Source organism: Ascidia mentula, chromosome 9 (genome assembly GCF_947561715.1).
Source record: "Ascidia mentula chromosome 9, kaAscMent1.1, whole genome shotgun sequence".
Lineage (NCBI taxonomy): Eukaryota > Metazoa > Chordata > Ascidiacea > Phlebobranchia > Ascidiidae > Ascidia > Ascidia mentula.
Window position 1 is genome coordinate 2,346,601 of NC_138574.1, and position 11,610 is coordinate 2,358,210.

The 11,610-nt window shown below is 38.7% G+C and overlaps 2 protein-coding genes across 2 annotated transcripts; one reads left to right on the forward strand and one right to left on the reverse strand.

Annotated features, from left to right (window-relative positions):
* Nucleotides 1–243: 243 nt before the first annotated feature.
* Nucleotides 244–4,104, reverse strand: LOC145913643 (26S proteasome non-ATPase regulatory subunit 5-like). Its single transcript, XM_083001374.1, has 9 exons — nucleotides 3,830–4,104; nucleotides 3,450–3,594; nucleotides 2,837–3,091; nucleotides 2,504–2,594; nucleotides 2,231–2,392; nucleotides 1,817–2,008; nucleotides 1,629–1,741; nucleotides 1,277–1,414; nucleotides 244–980 (listed from the first exon to the last, which is right to left on the reverse strand). Exons 1-9 carry the CDS (start codon nucleotides 4,006–4,008, stop codon nucleotides 720–722), a joined length of 1,536 nt encoding a protein of 511 aa, XP_082857500.1. The 5' UTR covers nucleotides 4,009–4,104; the 3' UTR covers nucleotides 244–719.
* Nucleotides 4,105–5,861: 1,757 nt separating this feature from the next.
* LOC145913212 (uncharacterized) lies at nucleotides 5,862–10,704 on the forward strand. Its single transcript, XM_083000790.1, has 5 exons — nucleotides 5,862–6,243; nucleotides 6,828–7,093; nucleotides 7,586–7,846; nucleotides 8,131–9,786; nucleotides 10,105–10,704. The coding sequence occupies exons 1-5, from the start codon at nucleotides 6,174–6,176 to the stop codon at nucleotides 10,471–10,473; spliced, it is 2,622 nt and encodes an 873-aa protein (XP_082856916.1). The 5' UTR covers nucleotides 5,862–6,173; the 3' UTR covers nucleotides 10,474–10,704.
* Nucleotides 10,705–11,610: the final 906 nt, after the last annotated feature.

Genomic DNA, 11,610 nt, shown 5'->3' on the forward strand with positions numbered 1-11,610 from the left:
CGTTATATCATAGTATAGGCATGTTACTGCAATGAATTTAAAATCCGGTACTATCGATTGATTATTGTCATACACAGCGTATGCAGTAGTTTCCTTAAGATGTAGTCTTTTAAGTCAATTTCGTTCAGTACGATCTTAACTGACAGCATATAAAACAATAAGTTAGTTTGTTTCACATTACCTAGTGCACAACAGATAGCAACGTAAAAAAAACATTTTATTGGAACATTCTGACAACTAATAGATTAATAGACAATAGCCCGAATAGGCAAATGCAATACCTAATGTAAAAATGAAATAGGCACATTGTGGTTTAAAGAAAACTGTAAACAAAAGCAGCGCATTTTTTTAACTAAAATACATGGGATTGCAAACCAAAAAGTTTTAAAGTTACGAAAGCGGCGTGATATTATTTGAACGCAATGACCGCTTAATTGAATTTACATGTGTGAAGTAGTCAATAAACAGAATGGCAGGGAAGAAGCTGTACACGTCAGTGCGTATTTAAACGCCGCAAATCAAAAGCAACCATACCTTGTAAATTAATTGGGCAGATGGGCATGTGATAATTGTTGCAAATGACTGAACTTTAAAGACAACAGCCAATAAATGCTTCCACGGTGAATAATCACATATTGATATTTGGTTTTCAAGGAAATTGCAACCCTACGGTTACGTCATCGTTTATCATTTACACAACGAAAAAAGTAACTGAAACTTCAGGCGTCTTCTATGGCAACAGCAAGGCTCCCTTCCACGTAGTACGGGCCTTCGTTAACGAAATGGCGAAATCGAAGGTAGTTTTGATTGCCAAACACGCTGGCGCAAGATGGCGCCATTGCGATGGCCTTTACCGCTTCGAATTTTGTCTCCTTGCAAGGTTTTTCTTTTTCAGTGGTGCGATCCAGTAAGAATTCTGTTAAGGTTGGGAATTCCACCAAAGCCAGAAGTCCCCAACTACATTCGGCGATTGATTGAAGCTGAGACAAAATGCAAAATGTTTTACATTAAAGGTTAAAGTGAAAAAAAAACCGCTTGTACAAATATATTACTTTGACAATCATTTTGTCATTACACAAGAAATTGTCATTTTTAGTTTTAACAGCAAACATGAGATTTGGCACTGAATAATCACTCACAGTTTGTAAACTACCACATAATAAACAAAATTAAAAAGAATTTTGTGCACCAGTTGCCGTACACAACCAACTTGAAACATAACCAAACAATTTTTTCCAGAACTTTTACAAAAAAACATTTCAGCCAACGAACTCACAAGACGAAATCCTGAGCATCTGATGTCTGTGAACGGCTGTTTGCACAGATTGGTGACTGTCTCCACTGGGTCATCTGATATCAATTTAAACCAAGTGAGAGTTATTTCTTCAACATCATTTGTGGTTGATTCATATTCCTGAACAGAAATAACAGGTCCCTCGTCACCATCAACACTTAATTCTTTTTCACAATTTACTGGTTGGCTGATGGTGACAAAAATAAAATGAATTGAAATCAACATATGATTAAAATTGAGATTTTGCATTGATGTCAACTGCAATTAACAAGTCAAATTTCACTAAATTCTAAAATACATGTGATCTCTTCAGTGTTGTCATCAAATATTTTACCTCATCAGTCTTTAGCAGCTGCCGCATTGTTCTGACAGCACGAAACCTTACATCCTGTGAACCGTGACACATTACACGGCAAATCTCTGTTACAGCTTGAGAGCATTTTTCACCTGTATTAATTATAACCTGTATTCATCTGAAGGGAAACATAAAATAAGAGTAATTGTTTAAAAGCTATTTAATACCTTGGTCATAAAGCAGTGCTTTTCCTTCCACCGACTGACCAATCAGACCAACAGTCTCCATGGCAACCTGTTTTTTACTTGGCTCTGTGCTATTAAGTAGATCAAACAGTACCTGACAAAAGACAGGGTAGATTTCCATGACAACCTTTGGACCATTGTACATGCATAAGTTGCCAAAGAAACGAATAACACCTGCAAAACAATACATATTTTAACCACTTTATGTTATATATGTCCATTGTACTGCATGTATATTGATAAAACAAATATATTTTTTAAGATGAAGTAAACATCTACAGAGCTGTCTGTTTACAAGTTGAACCATTTATGGAAATACTGCACATTTGAACCATTGCCAAAAACTAAAATATCATAAGGTTGTGGAAAGATTATCAAATTTTGTTTAGTACTAACCAGGTATATAAAGATCTGACAAGGGGTTGTCCTGTGCATCCTTCAGTAGTTCAGTCATTTTTGACACAACTTCAGACTGAACAAGGTAGTTGAAACTGTGATGTGATGATGCCATGTTTGCCAGCATTGCACAGCATGTCACCAGAGATAGGACATCGTTACCTTGCAACACAATAATTATTTACTGACACAGTAAGTAGCCCAAAACTATGTTTTGTGAAACGTCATATGGCCACCAAACAAATTTCAACTGGTGGATGTGGCATTTTTTACCTGATAACTCATCAACTAAGTTTGATATTATTCCAGTACTGAGACATAAATCAAGCATTTCCTCTGATTGGGATTGAATGTTGCAAATAACCTGCAGGTCAACAACGTATATCAAATTAAAATATATTACAACAAGTAATGAAATAATTATTGGATACAATTACACTGGGAGCAATAAGAACTGTAATTGTAAGTATGTCAATACAACTTAACATCACTATAAAAGAAAATGCCTTGTAGCTACATTACAGTCTCAGGATTTCCTGGACAAAAACCAATCAATAGATCGATCTATTCTTGTCAGCTACTCCTTAAACACCAAAAAAATTTCACCTCATAAACTCTGTATCTGACCACAGAGTTTTTTTGAGCCACAAATTTCAAAGTTTCAAGTATTGAGTTTTCCCCCTGGGTCAACATCACTTTAGCAGCAGTTGGTGAAATACATCCAAAATCTGAAAGAAACTTCACCGCACTCAATGCAACTGATTCCTCTTCTTCCCCAACAAGGTTTACTACAGTCCTGACAATTTCTGGGGATTCACAGAGAGACCTTGCACCCTCTGAAGTTGAAATTATAAGTCCAAGCTGCGTAAAAAAGCATAAATTACATAAAATTATTGTTTGAATTTTAATACATTTGGTAACAACCACTAAACTTTGCAAAACACTTGATAGTGTATTTGCCATATATTAAGAAAAAACATCCATGATAATTGTAAGAAACAAACAGCCGGTTTATTGAAAATATGAAAAAAATATTTGATGTAATTGTTTCATACAACTAAATATCTATCTTAAATCATCAGTGCCTCTGGTCTAAATTTTACTTACTCAATGACCAAAAATGTAAACATGGTGTCAAAAACAACAAAACCTAGTGTGTCATGCATAGAATGTTAATTGAACAACAGATCAGTTAAAAACAAGAAATTTGGAACACTACCTCTTTGAGAGCAAGCATCTTAACATCTGAGTTGGGATGTGTGAGACCCCCTTGTAAGGATGTTGACAAATAAGCAAGCACCTCAAGTGGGTCAACAATAGGTAGCAACATTGACAAAACAAAGCAGGTGTTTTCAATTTGGTCTCTACAAAATATAAAACAAGTAATATAGCACATGCCAAAGTTTACCAAGATATGAATTGAAAAAATGCCATGCACGGGAAGATTTTTTAAACTTTACAATTTAAACAATGAATTGTTTTACATTTTAAATCAACTTACCTAGATTTTTACCACTATGTAAGCCAATGATTGGATCAATTGCCTTTACTTTTTTCAGAATACAAACATACAAATAAACGAAAACACGGTTAACTTACTTGTTCTCTGTGTTGATGCAGTCAAACAACGTTAACAAGTCATTGGCTTTCAAGACATTTTTTAGTGTAGACAATGACACCGTTGTAACGAAGGACTTCAGTTCGACAAGTGTCTGTTGTCTTTCATTGGAAATCGACAACTTTTCCATTAACTTTGTAATAGATGTTACTTGAGCCATTTTTCCAAATGCTTTTAGGCTCTTAGTTGAGTTATGAAACCTCCGTATTCTAAACAAAGCGTTTGAGACAACAACGTCTCTCAGCAACTTGTATGATTGAGCACATGCACCTTTCGGTTTCTAATCGGAATCCAGCTCATGGGTGGTGTCTTAAACGTATGTAAGTTAATCGACAAAGATTTTTTTGCCTACATTTACCAGCATCTGCGTAAACTTTCCTCAAAGAAATATTTTATTTTACATTCAAAGTTAAGAAAATATTTAAATTACTCATGTTTATTCTTTTTTAAGGTACACTTTCATACAAGCGTTTAATTATTTAAGATTGTATCTACTTGGAACTACACACGTAATTGTAACTACCTTATCAAACCAAAGTTTCATAAAGGGAAATTACCAAATTCAATCCCAACACCAAGAAAAGCTTTTACTTCGAAGAAATTCAAGGCCAGTTTCGCATAACAATTGTGGTTTTAACTGGTCCATCTTTGCTGTCCAATTTATCGCATTTCATTTTGCATTTTCGTGTTGTGTATTATAAGGACGTTGGCAAAAATAAAAAAGTGCATTGAAACGAAATGGTCAGATTTAATGATTTTGAACAAAGAAAAATTAACAAAAATGTTGCACTGAGTTGTCTTAAATTTTTGTGAATAAAAGAAAACACGCAGATTTCACAGAAAATTTAATAATTAATAAATATAATAAGCTCGGAAAAGTAGGCCTAATGACGAACAGCACATAATCTTTAATTTCTTTTGTAGTTAGATGTTTCTTGCTAAGAAAAGTGTGCATTTAAAACTAGAATTGTGGAATATACACCATCTCCCTGTTCTGCAGTTTAGCTCAAGTAAAAACCATTATTTTAAATCAATGACAATCCCCAGTAAAGGGACAGTTCTGGCAAAATTAAGGAACCAGTCTTTCAAATAATATGGGTTTCTCAATACCTTTTCAGGTTACATGCGTTCCGTGCGTTTTTTTTGGCTAAAATAATGCGAGGGACGTTTTCAGACGTTTAGAAGTTAAATAGTTTCGCATGGTTGCCCGTCTTGAAGAGTGTATAAGGTGCCATATACAATTGCGGTCTTGTACAAATAGCCAGGTGGTGGCAGTGGTGTTGCTTACAGGATGCAGGGCGTCACGCGACTGTGACTTGGCTTTAGTGGCAGCAGAAGGGATAACAAAAAACGGCAATGTGTAAAGTAAATGACGTCAAAAGGGTAATCCCGGGTTCAGACAAATGTCTGTCAACAACAGAACATAAAATTTACAAGATTTAGAAAATATAATGACAACATACTAAGCTTGCATGATATTTACATGACGTGAGTTTAAAATCGTCGTGAAACTTAGACAAGATGGTAAAGTCACAGGAGCGACTTTTAGTCGATTTTAATATTAGCAATATCTTAAATGTGGGTTTAATTTTATGCAGTCTCGTTACCTTATCCTGGCATGAGTAAGCTTGCTTTTCATGGGAATGTATAAAATGTTTAAAATATGATCCAAAAACCCACCAAACGGTGGTTCCCATCAACGCATCCGCTGCGTCGTAAACATGTTACGCACAACGGGCCCGAATGAGAATCAACTTTTTTCTTTCGTTCAACACAATGGACGCCTACCACTGGTTTTCCGAGACAGTAATTTTGACCGGTGTACGCATAGACCGCAGCTTACTCAGGTTGGCCGCACACGACCCAAAAAACAACGTCATGTGACGTATGACGTCGCGTTAGGATGTGCTTTAAACGTCTGTAATTGAATAATGACGTGAATGACAGGCGATAGAGAAGAGCAAAAGGTTTGAGTCACTTCATTTTTGTTCGCGTGGCTCGTGGTTGTTTATAGTTCGAGACGTGATCGGTAAGAAGCCCACTGTTAATAGTTTGTTATCACAAGGAAATGTCCGAGGAAGGGTGGAGTAAGTCGAGGCTTCTTCATGGAAAGTTGTTTTAGCAGGGAAAAGGTTTTGATGTCTAGTGGTAGCGACTGCGGCAGTTGGTATCGAGTAGTTGTGTAACTCAGCATAATTAATGTCCAAAAATAGGTCGCCAACATTCTTGGGCGAACTTAGAAAGGATTTATTCCACCGATAAATTCATTTGTGTTTATATTTAGATATTAAACACATTCAGATACAGGTCTCTGAAAGCCACGAAATGTTGGTAACCAAGCGACTGTGTTTGACCTGCTTATTATTGTGCATCGAAGCGTATCGCCACAGTGCAGGTGAGGATTTCTTGGATGACGATCAACTTGACTGACGATTGATATTTTTCAATCAAGTCAATCGCCTGACTGATAGGTTTTCTCTAGTGTTTTGTAATACACTCATACTGTAAAATTTACTCGTGTACATAATTTTGCACGATTGGTCATAAGGCCTCGGAACTTGCAGTTTTGGGCCCGGTGCCAACCGATTACACAACTTCTTGTGAATTAATTTATATCTGTAACGGTCTTGCTGGGCTGGGAGCTTGTTGTCCAAAAGTTACTGCCAAATGTTACTATTAATATTAGTCCCTCAGCCAAAACGTTTCTAATATGAAAGCGTACAATATTTAATTCCACGCTCTCGCAGAACGAAAATTCTTTTATCCTTTTGTACAATGGACACATAAACCGTCTTTTTGTCGTGACCAGACGAATCATACACACAAAAATAACTATTATGGGATGAAAAATTTCCATGGGTAGGTCACAGGATAAGTCTTTCTAGTCAGATGAGAACGTGCCATGACTTAACGTTTATAACAATATACATGTACGTGGTTTTGAACCCGCAATGTTACATCACACGACATTTGACTCAGATGCACAAAGAACGACTCGACCTCAAAGACCTAGACCTCGGCCTCCGCGTACATCCGGGTTACCAGAAATGGCCAATAACTGCACGGACGGAGGGTTCATGTGCCTCGACGGCACATGCATAAACCAAACATTGTATTGCGACTTCAATCGGGACTGTACGGACGCCAGTGATGAAAGTTACTGCAAGTTTCGGTCTCAATATTGTCTGACATGGCAAACTGAATGCCCAGGGGAGAACAGCACGTGTTCGGAAGGTTATTTTCAGGTGATTTTAGTATTCATTACAAAGCATATGTGATATTTTCAAAGTTTACACGAAAAATTTAATGGAAGTTAAGGCAAGTAACACTGCGAGATTCTGCCTCAAAAAAATAACCCATTGTAGCATTTGAATATATGACTATATGCAAGATAAAGCAAGTGGGAAATATCTGCGTAACTTGTTTCAGTTACAAGGTTGCACAGTTTTAATTGTATACAATTTTCTGTGCGACAATTCGAGGCTTAGAAGTGTTGTAACTTTTCTCCACCGTCACAAAAAAAAAACGTTTACACGAGGAAAGGAATCGTATAGTTTTTATACCTAAAAGGAAGTTAAACTTATACGATGTACTTTTTGCAAAACAAAGGTTCTTAGCAGTCTTTTGAACTTTTGCGTTATTTTCAATGACCCAATGAAAAGTGCGTGCCACATGAATGATAACTCCTCACTTAGTCTTTGGCTATTTCTTTTTTCAAACACTTACAATATCTGCAGTGCGGCAATGGAAAGTGCATACCCTTCTCAGAAGCCTGCAACAGGCAAGACAACTGCGGCGACCGCTCAGACGAACAAAGATCAGTTTCTGGGATGAAATGCATTTACGGAAGTGGAACAGACATTTGTGTGCTTCCTCAAAAATACGTGCTTGACAACATCACCCACTGTGCCGATGAGGCCGACTCTTGCTACGATTCTAACGGACAGTTCACGTGTTTTCGGTGCTTCGGCAGTCGATATACCATCGCCAACACACAGGTTGTACCTAAAAAAATGTTTTAAAGATAAAACGAAAATTTGTGCAAAATTATTCTCCCTTTCTCTACAATCAAACGTGTAAGAAAGTAAGAGTTTGTTTTCACTTTAATATTCTTTAATTTCACTCTGGAACAATAAAGTAAGATTCTTGAAAATTACAAAATGCCCGCCAGCAACACTCGACATGCTCAGGTCAAATGTTGAGCATGACAAAATCAGATAAAAACGAACTGCCAGAAAAAGGCGTTTCCAAATCAAAAACTTACGTGATTTTTTATCATCAGGTTTGCGACGGAGTTTTTGACTGTCCGGATTTGAGCGACGAGTGTTTGTGCGACACTGGGGCCCCATCCATCTGCGCCGACGTTTGTCGTCGTAACGGAAGCTGCAGGCTGGGCACACTGACATGCGGCGCGTACAATAACGTAACCATCCCGGTAACGTCGGTCTGCAACCGGCGCCTTAATTGTCCCGACGGCGCCGATGAAAGGTTCTGCCGAAAACTGGCGTCCGGCAGTCTCTTGGCGTGCCCCGGTAACAAAAAAAACACCAGCACTTTGACGTCATTCGTGTGTGACGGAAGACCGGAATGCTACGACTTGAGTGACGAATGCGGCGCCGGATGTGACGTAGAACAGCCCTTTTGCGCCCTGACGTCACAATTTGTAGCGCCCGACCGGTTGGAGGTCATCTGTCTCCAAGCGAATGGAAAAAAATTCTCAATATCGCGGAATGAAATCTGTGACGGTCTGTGGTCACCCTGCGAGCCACGGTTGCTTGAAGAAGAAACCGCCTGTGCCGCGCGGTTTTATTGTCAAAGCGGGGAATACATAAGTATTGACAAAGCTCTTGTGTGCAACGGATATCCAGATTGCGACGACGCATCCGACGAAGTAAATTGCACCGACCGATTTTACTGCACCACGAACGGCAGCACGCCCATCTCAGTGCGGAAAAACTTCATGTTCGATGATTTTTCTGATTGTTCTGATGGAAGCGACGAATGTCCTCCGGATTTCTTGGCGGGAAACAGTTTTTCGTCGCGAAACGAAATGATTAGCAACAGGTTTCTCAAAGTGTGGCTCTGGATAATGGCCATTGCCGCGGTGGCAGGCAACGCATTCGTTCTTACCAAAACAGCACTGTCCTTCAAAAAAATCTCAAGGGCTTCTTCAATTTCCAAAGCCAACCATTTCCTAATCTTTAACCTCGCCGTGGCTGACTCCTTAATGGGAATATACCTGGTTATTATAGCAGGATATTCAATCAGATTCTCGGGCTCCTACTGTTTCGAAGACGAACGCTGGCGGACTGGCTACGTTTGTCAATACGTGGGAGCACTTTCAGTAGTGTCCAGCGAGGCGTCGGTGTTTATATTATCCGTATTAACTGCCATCCGCCTCTACACCGTACTAAGACCACTAGAATCTCGTGACATGAAGCTCTCTCTAGTGTTTCTGGCTGTGTTGGTTGCTTGGGGTGTAGCAGTGTTACTAGCAGTGTTGCCCATGTCAGATCTTCTTTCTGGCGTCATCACTGACGGTGCGTGGATCCCTAGTAAGTTCTTCAGCACTACGAGACTGTCACACAACGCTGCCACCAGATTCAGCGACGACGTCAGCATATTCTCTCCAGGAGCTCGTCCAATCACAAGTTACAAAGGCGAAATTCTGCCATGGCCCCGAATCAGTGACTACTTGAATACACACAGCTCAGGGACGACTATTCGAGGTCTTTTTGGGTTTTATTCACTTAACAGCGTTTGTGTTTCCAAACTTTTCGTCACGTCCAATCAACCAGGTTGGCAGTTTAGCATTGCCATCGTGTCCATCAACTTTTTGCTTTTCCTGTTCGTGGCTACGTCATATGTGGTTATATACAGGGTATCGACTGCAAATCGAAACGTGCAAGCTTCAAATGATAGGTCCGCAAAAATGCAGGTAGGAGTTTTGGAAGTGTTTGTTAATTCAGAAATGCCAAGCACGTTTAAATGTCTGGTTTTGCTATGAAGTTACGGAGTTATTTTATTAGTTGAATCTATGCAATCGTTTTAAAGTTTTTAAACCAAAATCCTTAAGTTCATAAATGGAATGAAGTGTTCCTTTTGCTAAAAAATAGAAATAACCACAGTTTTTCTTTTCAGTGACAGATTAGTCAAAAGACAAATAAAAGTTAAAAACCAAAAGATATTTTGCGCAGGCCCATAATGACTTTTTTTAACGCCCACCATATATAACCCTATACCCAATGTGTTACAGAAAAAGATTATCAAACTGGTAGCAACCGACTTTGCATGTTGGGTACCGATCTGCATCATGGTTTTCGTGCATTTCTCGCAAGCAGTGAGACTTGATAGCAGCATCGCCTACGTCGCTACCGCCGTCATCTTGCTGCCGATCAACAGCGTTCTTAATCCTCTTCTTTACTCAAACTCCTTCGAGTTTCTCTGGAGGAAGTCCAAGGAGCTATGGAGGATGATGAGGAAGAGATATGGCCGAAGACTGGACGGAGTCGAGGAGGACACGGAAAGGTCAGAGCCACGCAAGGGAACAGCGTCCGCCATCCAGGGTCAAGAGCTGACCAGGATTACTCCATTGCAAACACCCGAGTTAAACAGAAAAGTGTAAATTATGGCTACGTCTTTTATACAAATTCTATTTATTTCGCCATTGTTTGTTTCGGGTTTTCAGTGTCCTAATTTACCACGCTAAATGTGCCCTCTGTGTTTACGCAAAGTATAGCAAAGTTGCCTTAGTCGGTTGCGAATAAAACATATACCAGGTCCTGAAGGATAAAAAATGACTACATACTAATCTTGTGGTTCTGTTGTTCACGGTATACGATTCTATTTGAGTAAAGCAGAAGATGCTTTATAGCGAAATATATTTGTCTCACACGAAAGCCAATATATTTTAAGCCAGAAAACATATTTATGCTATGATCGTATATTTAAGGTTTATAGGCAAATATTCAACATGATGATATATTGCATGCAAGAATAATTACTGGTTACACGGCTTGGCACAAGGGGCAGTTTACCGTGCACAAGTTGTTAAACCGACGCAACAGGAAGTGATTATTCACATCTACTGCATGGGTAATTATTAGTTTCTCAACAGCTAATTTCCAGTTTGATTAACGTTCAGATTACTACGTAAAAAAACTGTAGTTTCAGCTGATAAAAATGCAATTTCTTTAGTTATAAAAGACTAACAGTTTTTAAGTTTGTAATATTGGTTCTTTTCATAATTGGTCAATTTAGGCGTAATCAAATGTTTACTGATAAAAATTGCCTTGAAATGTGTTTATGAGATAGTTGTACACAAATTATGCTTTAAAAGTAAAGTTGATCCGTTCAAACAAACAACCTACATTTCAAACGGTTATTTTCAGCTACACTAAAACCATGACAGCACATTCAAATTTCTGCTAATCCACGTATGCCACAAAATACATCGGCAACGTCCACAGCAATGACAGGAAGTGCTAACAAAGACCCTAAATGAATCAACGTCGTTTATACAGCGCAAATTTACGCGGCGCGGGGCCTATATAAGCCTGTAGCCAAAGTACGATAAACATATGGTAAAGTACAGCTAGTTGGAGTTCGGCAAGTAGCCTATCGGTTGCATGTTTATATGTATGCGGCTAAATTATCAGTAAAGCAGGTTCTCATCATACTGATGACGTCATCGTGTGACGTCACTCGATGACGATAGCCGTGTGAATCACGGAATTATTTCACGGAGACTGGGACGTGGCTC

Excerpts from the sequence above, each read along its gene's own strand:
- LOC145913212 (XM_083000790.1), top strand. The coding sequence starts at position 6,174 with ATGTTGGTAACCAAGCGACTGTGTTTGACCTGCTTATTATTGTGCATC. Across the intron at positions 7,094-7,585 it reads GTTCGGAAGGTTATTTTCAG|TGCGGCAATGGAAAGTGCAT; the intron begins GTGATTTTAGTA and ends CAATATCTGCAG. Across the intron at positions 7,847-8,130 it reads ATACCATCGCCAACACACAG|GTTTGCGACGGAGTTTTTGA; the intron begins GTTGTACCTAAA and ends TTTTATCATCAG.
- LOC145913643 (XM_083001374.1), bottom strand. The coding sequence starts at position 4,008 with ATGGCTCAAGTAACATCTATTACAAAGTTAATGGAAAAGTTGTCGATT. Across the intron at positions 2,595-2,836 it reads TCAGATACAGAGTTTATGAG|GTTATTTGCAACATTCAATC; the intron begins GTGAAATTTTTT and ends GTTGACCTGCAG. Across the intron at positions 2,393-2,503 it reads CTTAGTTGATGAGTTATCAG|GTAACGATGTCCTATCTCTG; the intron begins GTAAAAAATGCC and ends TTGTGTTGCAAG.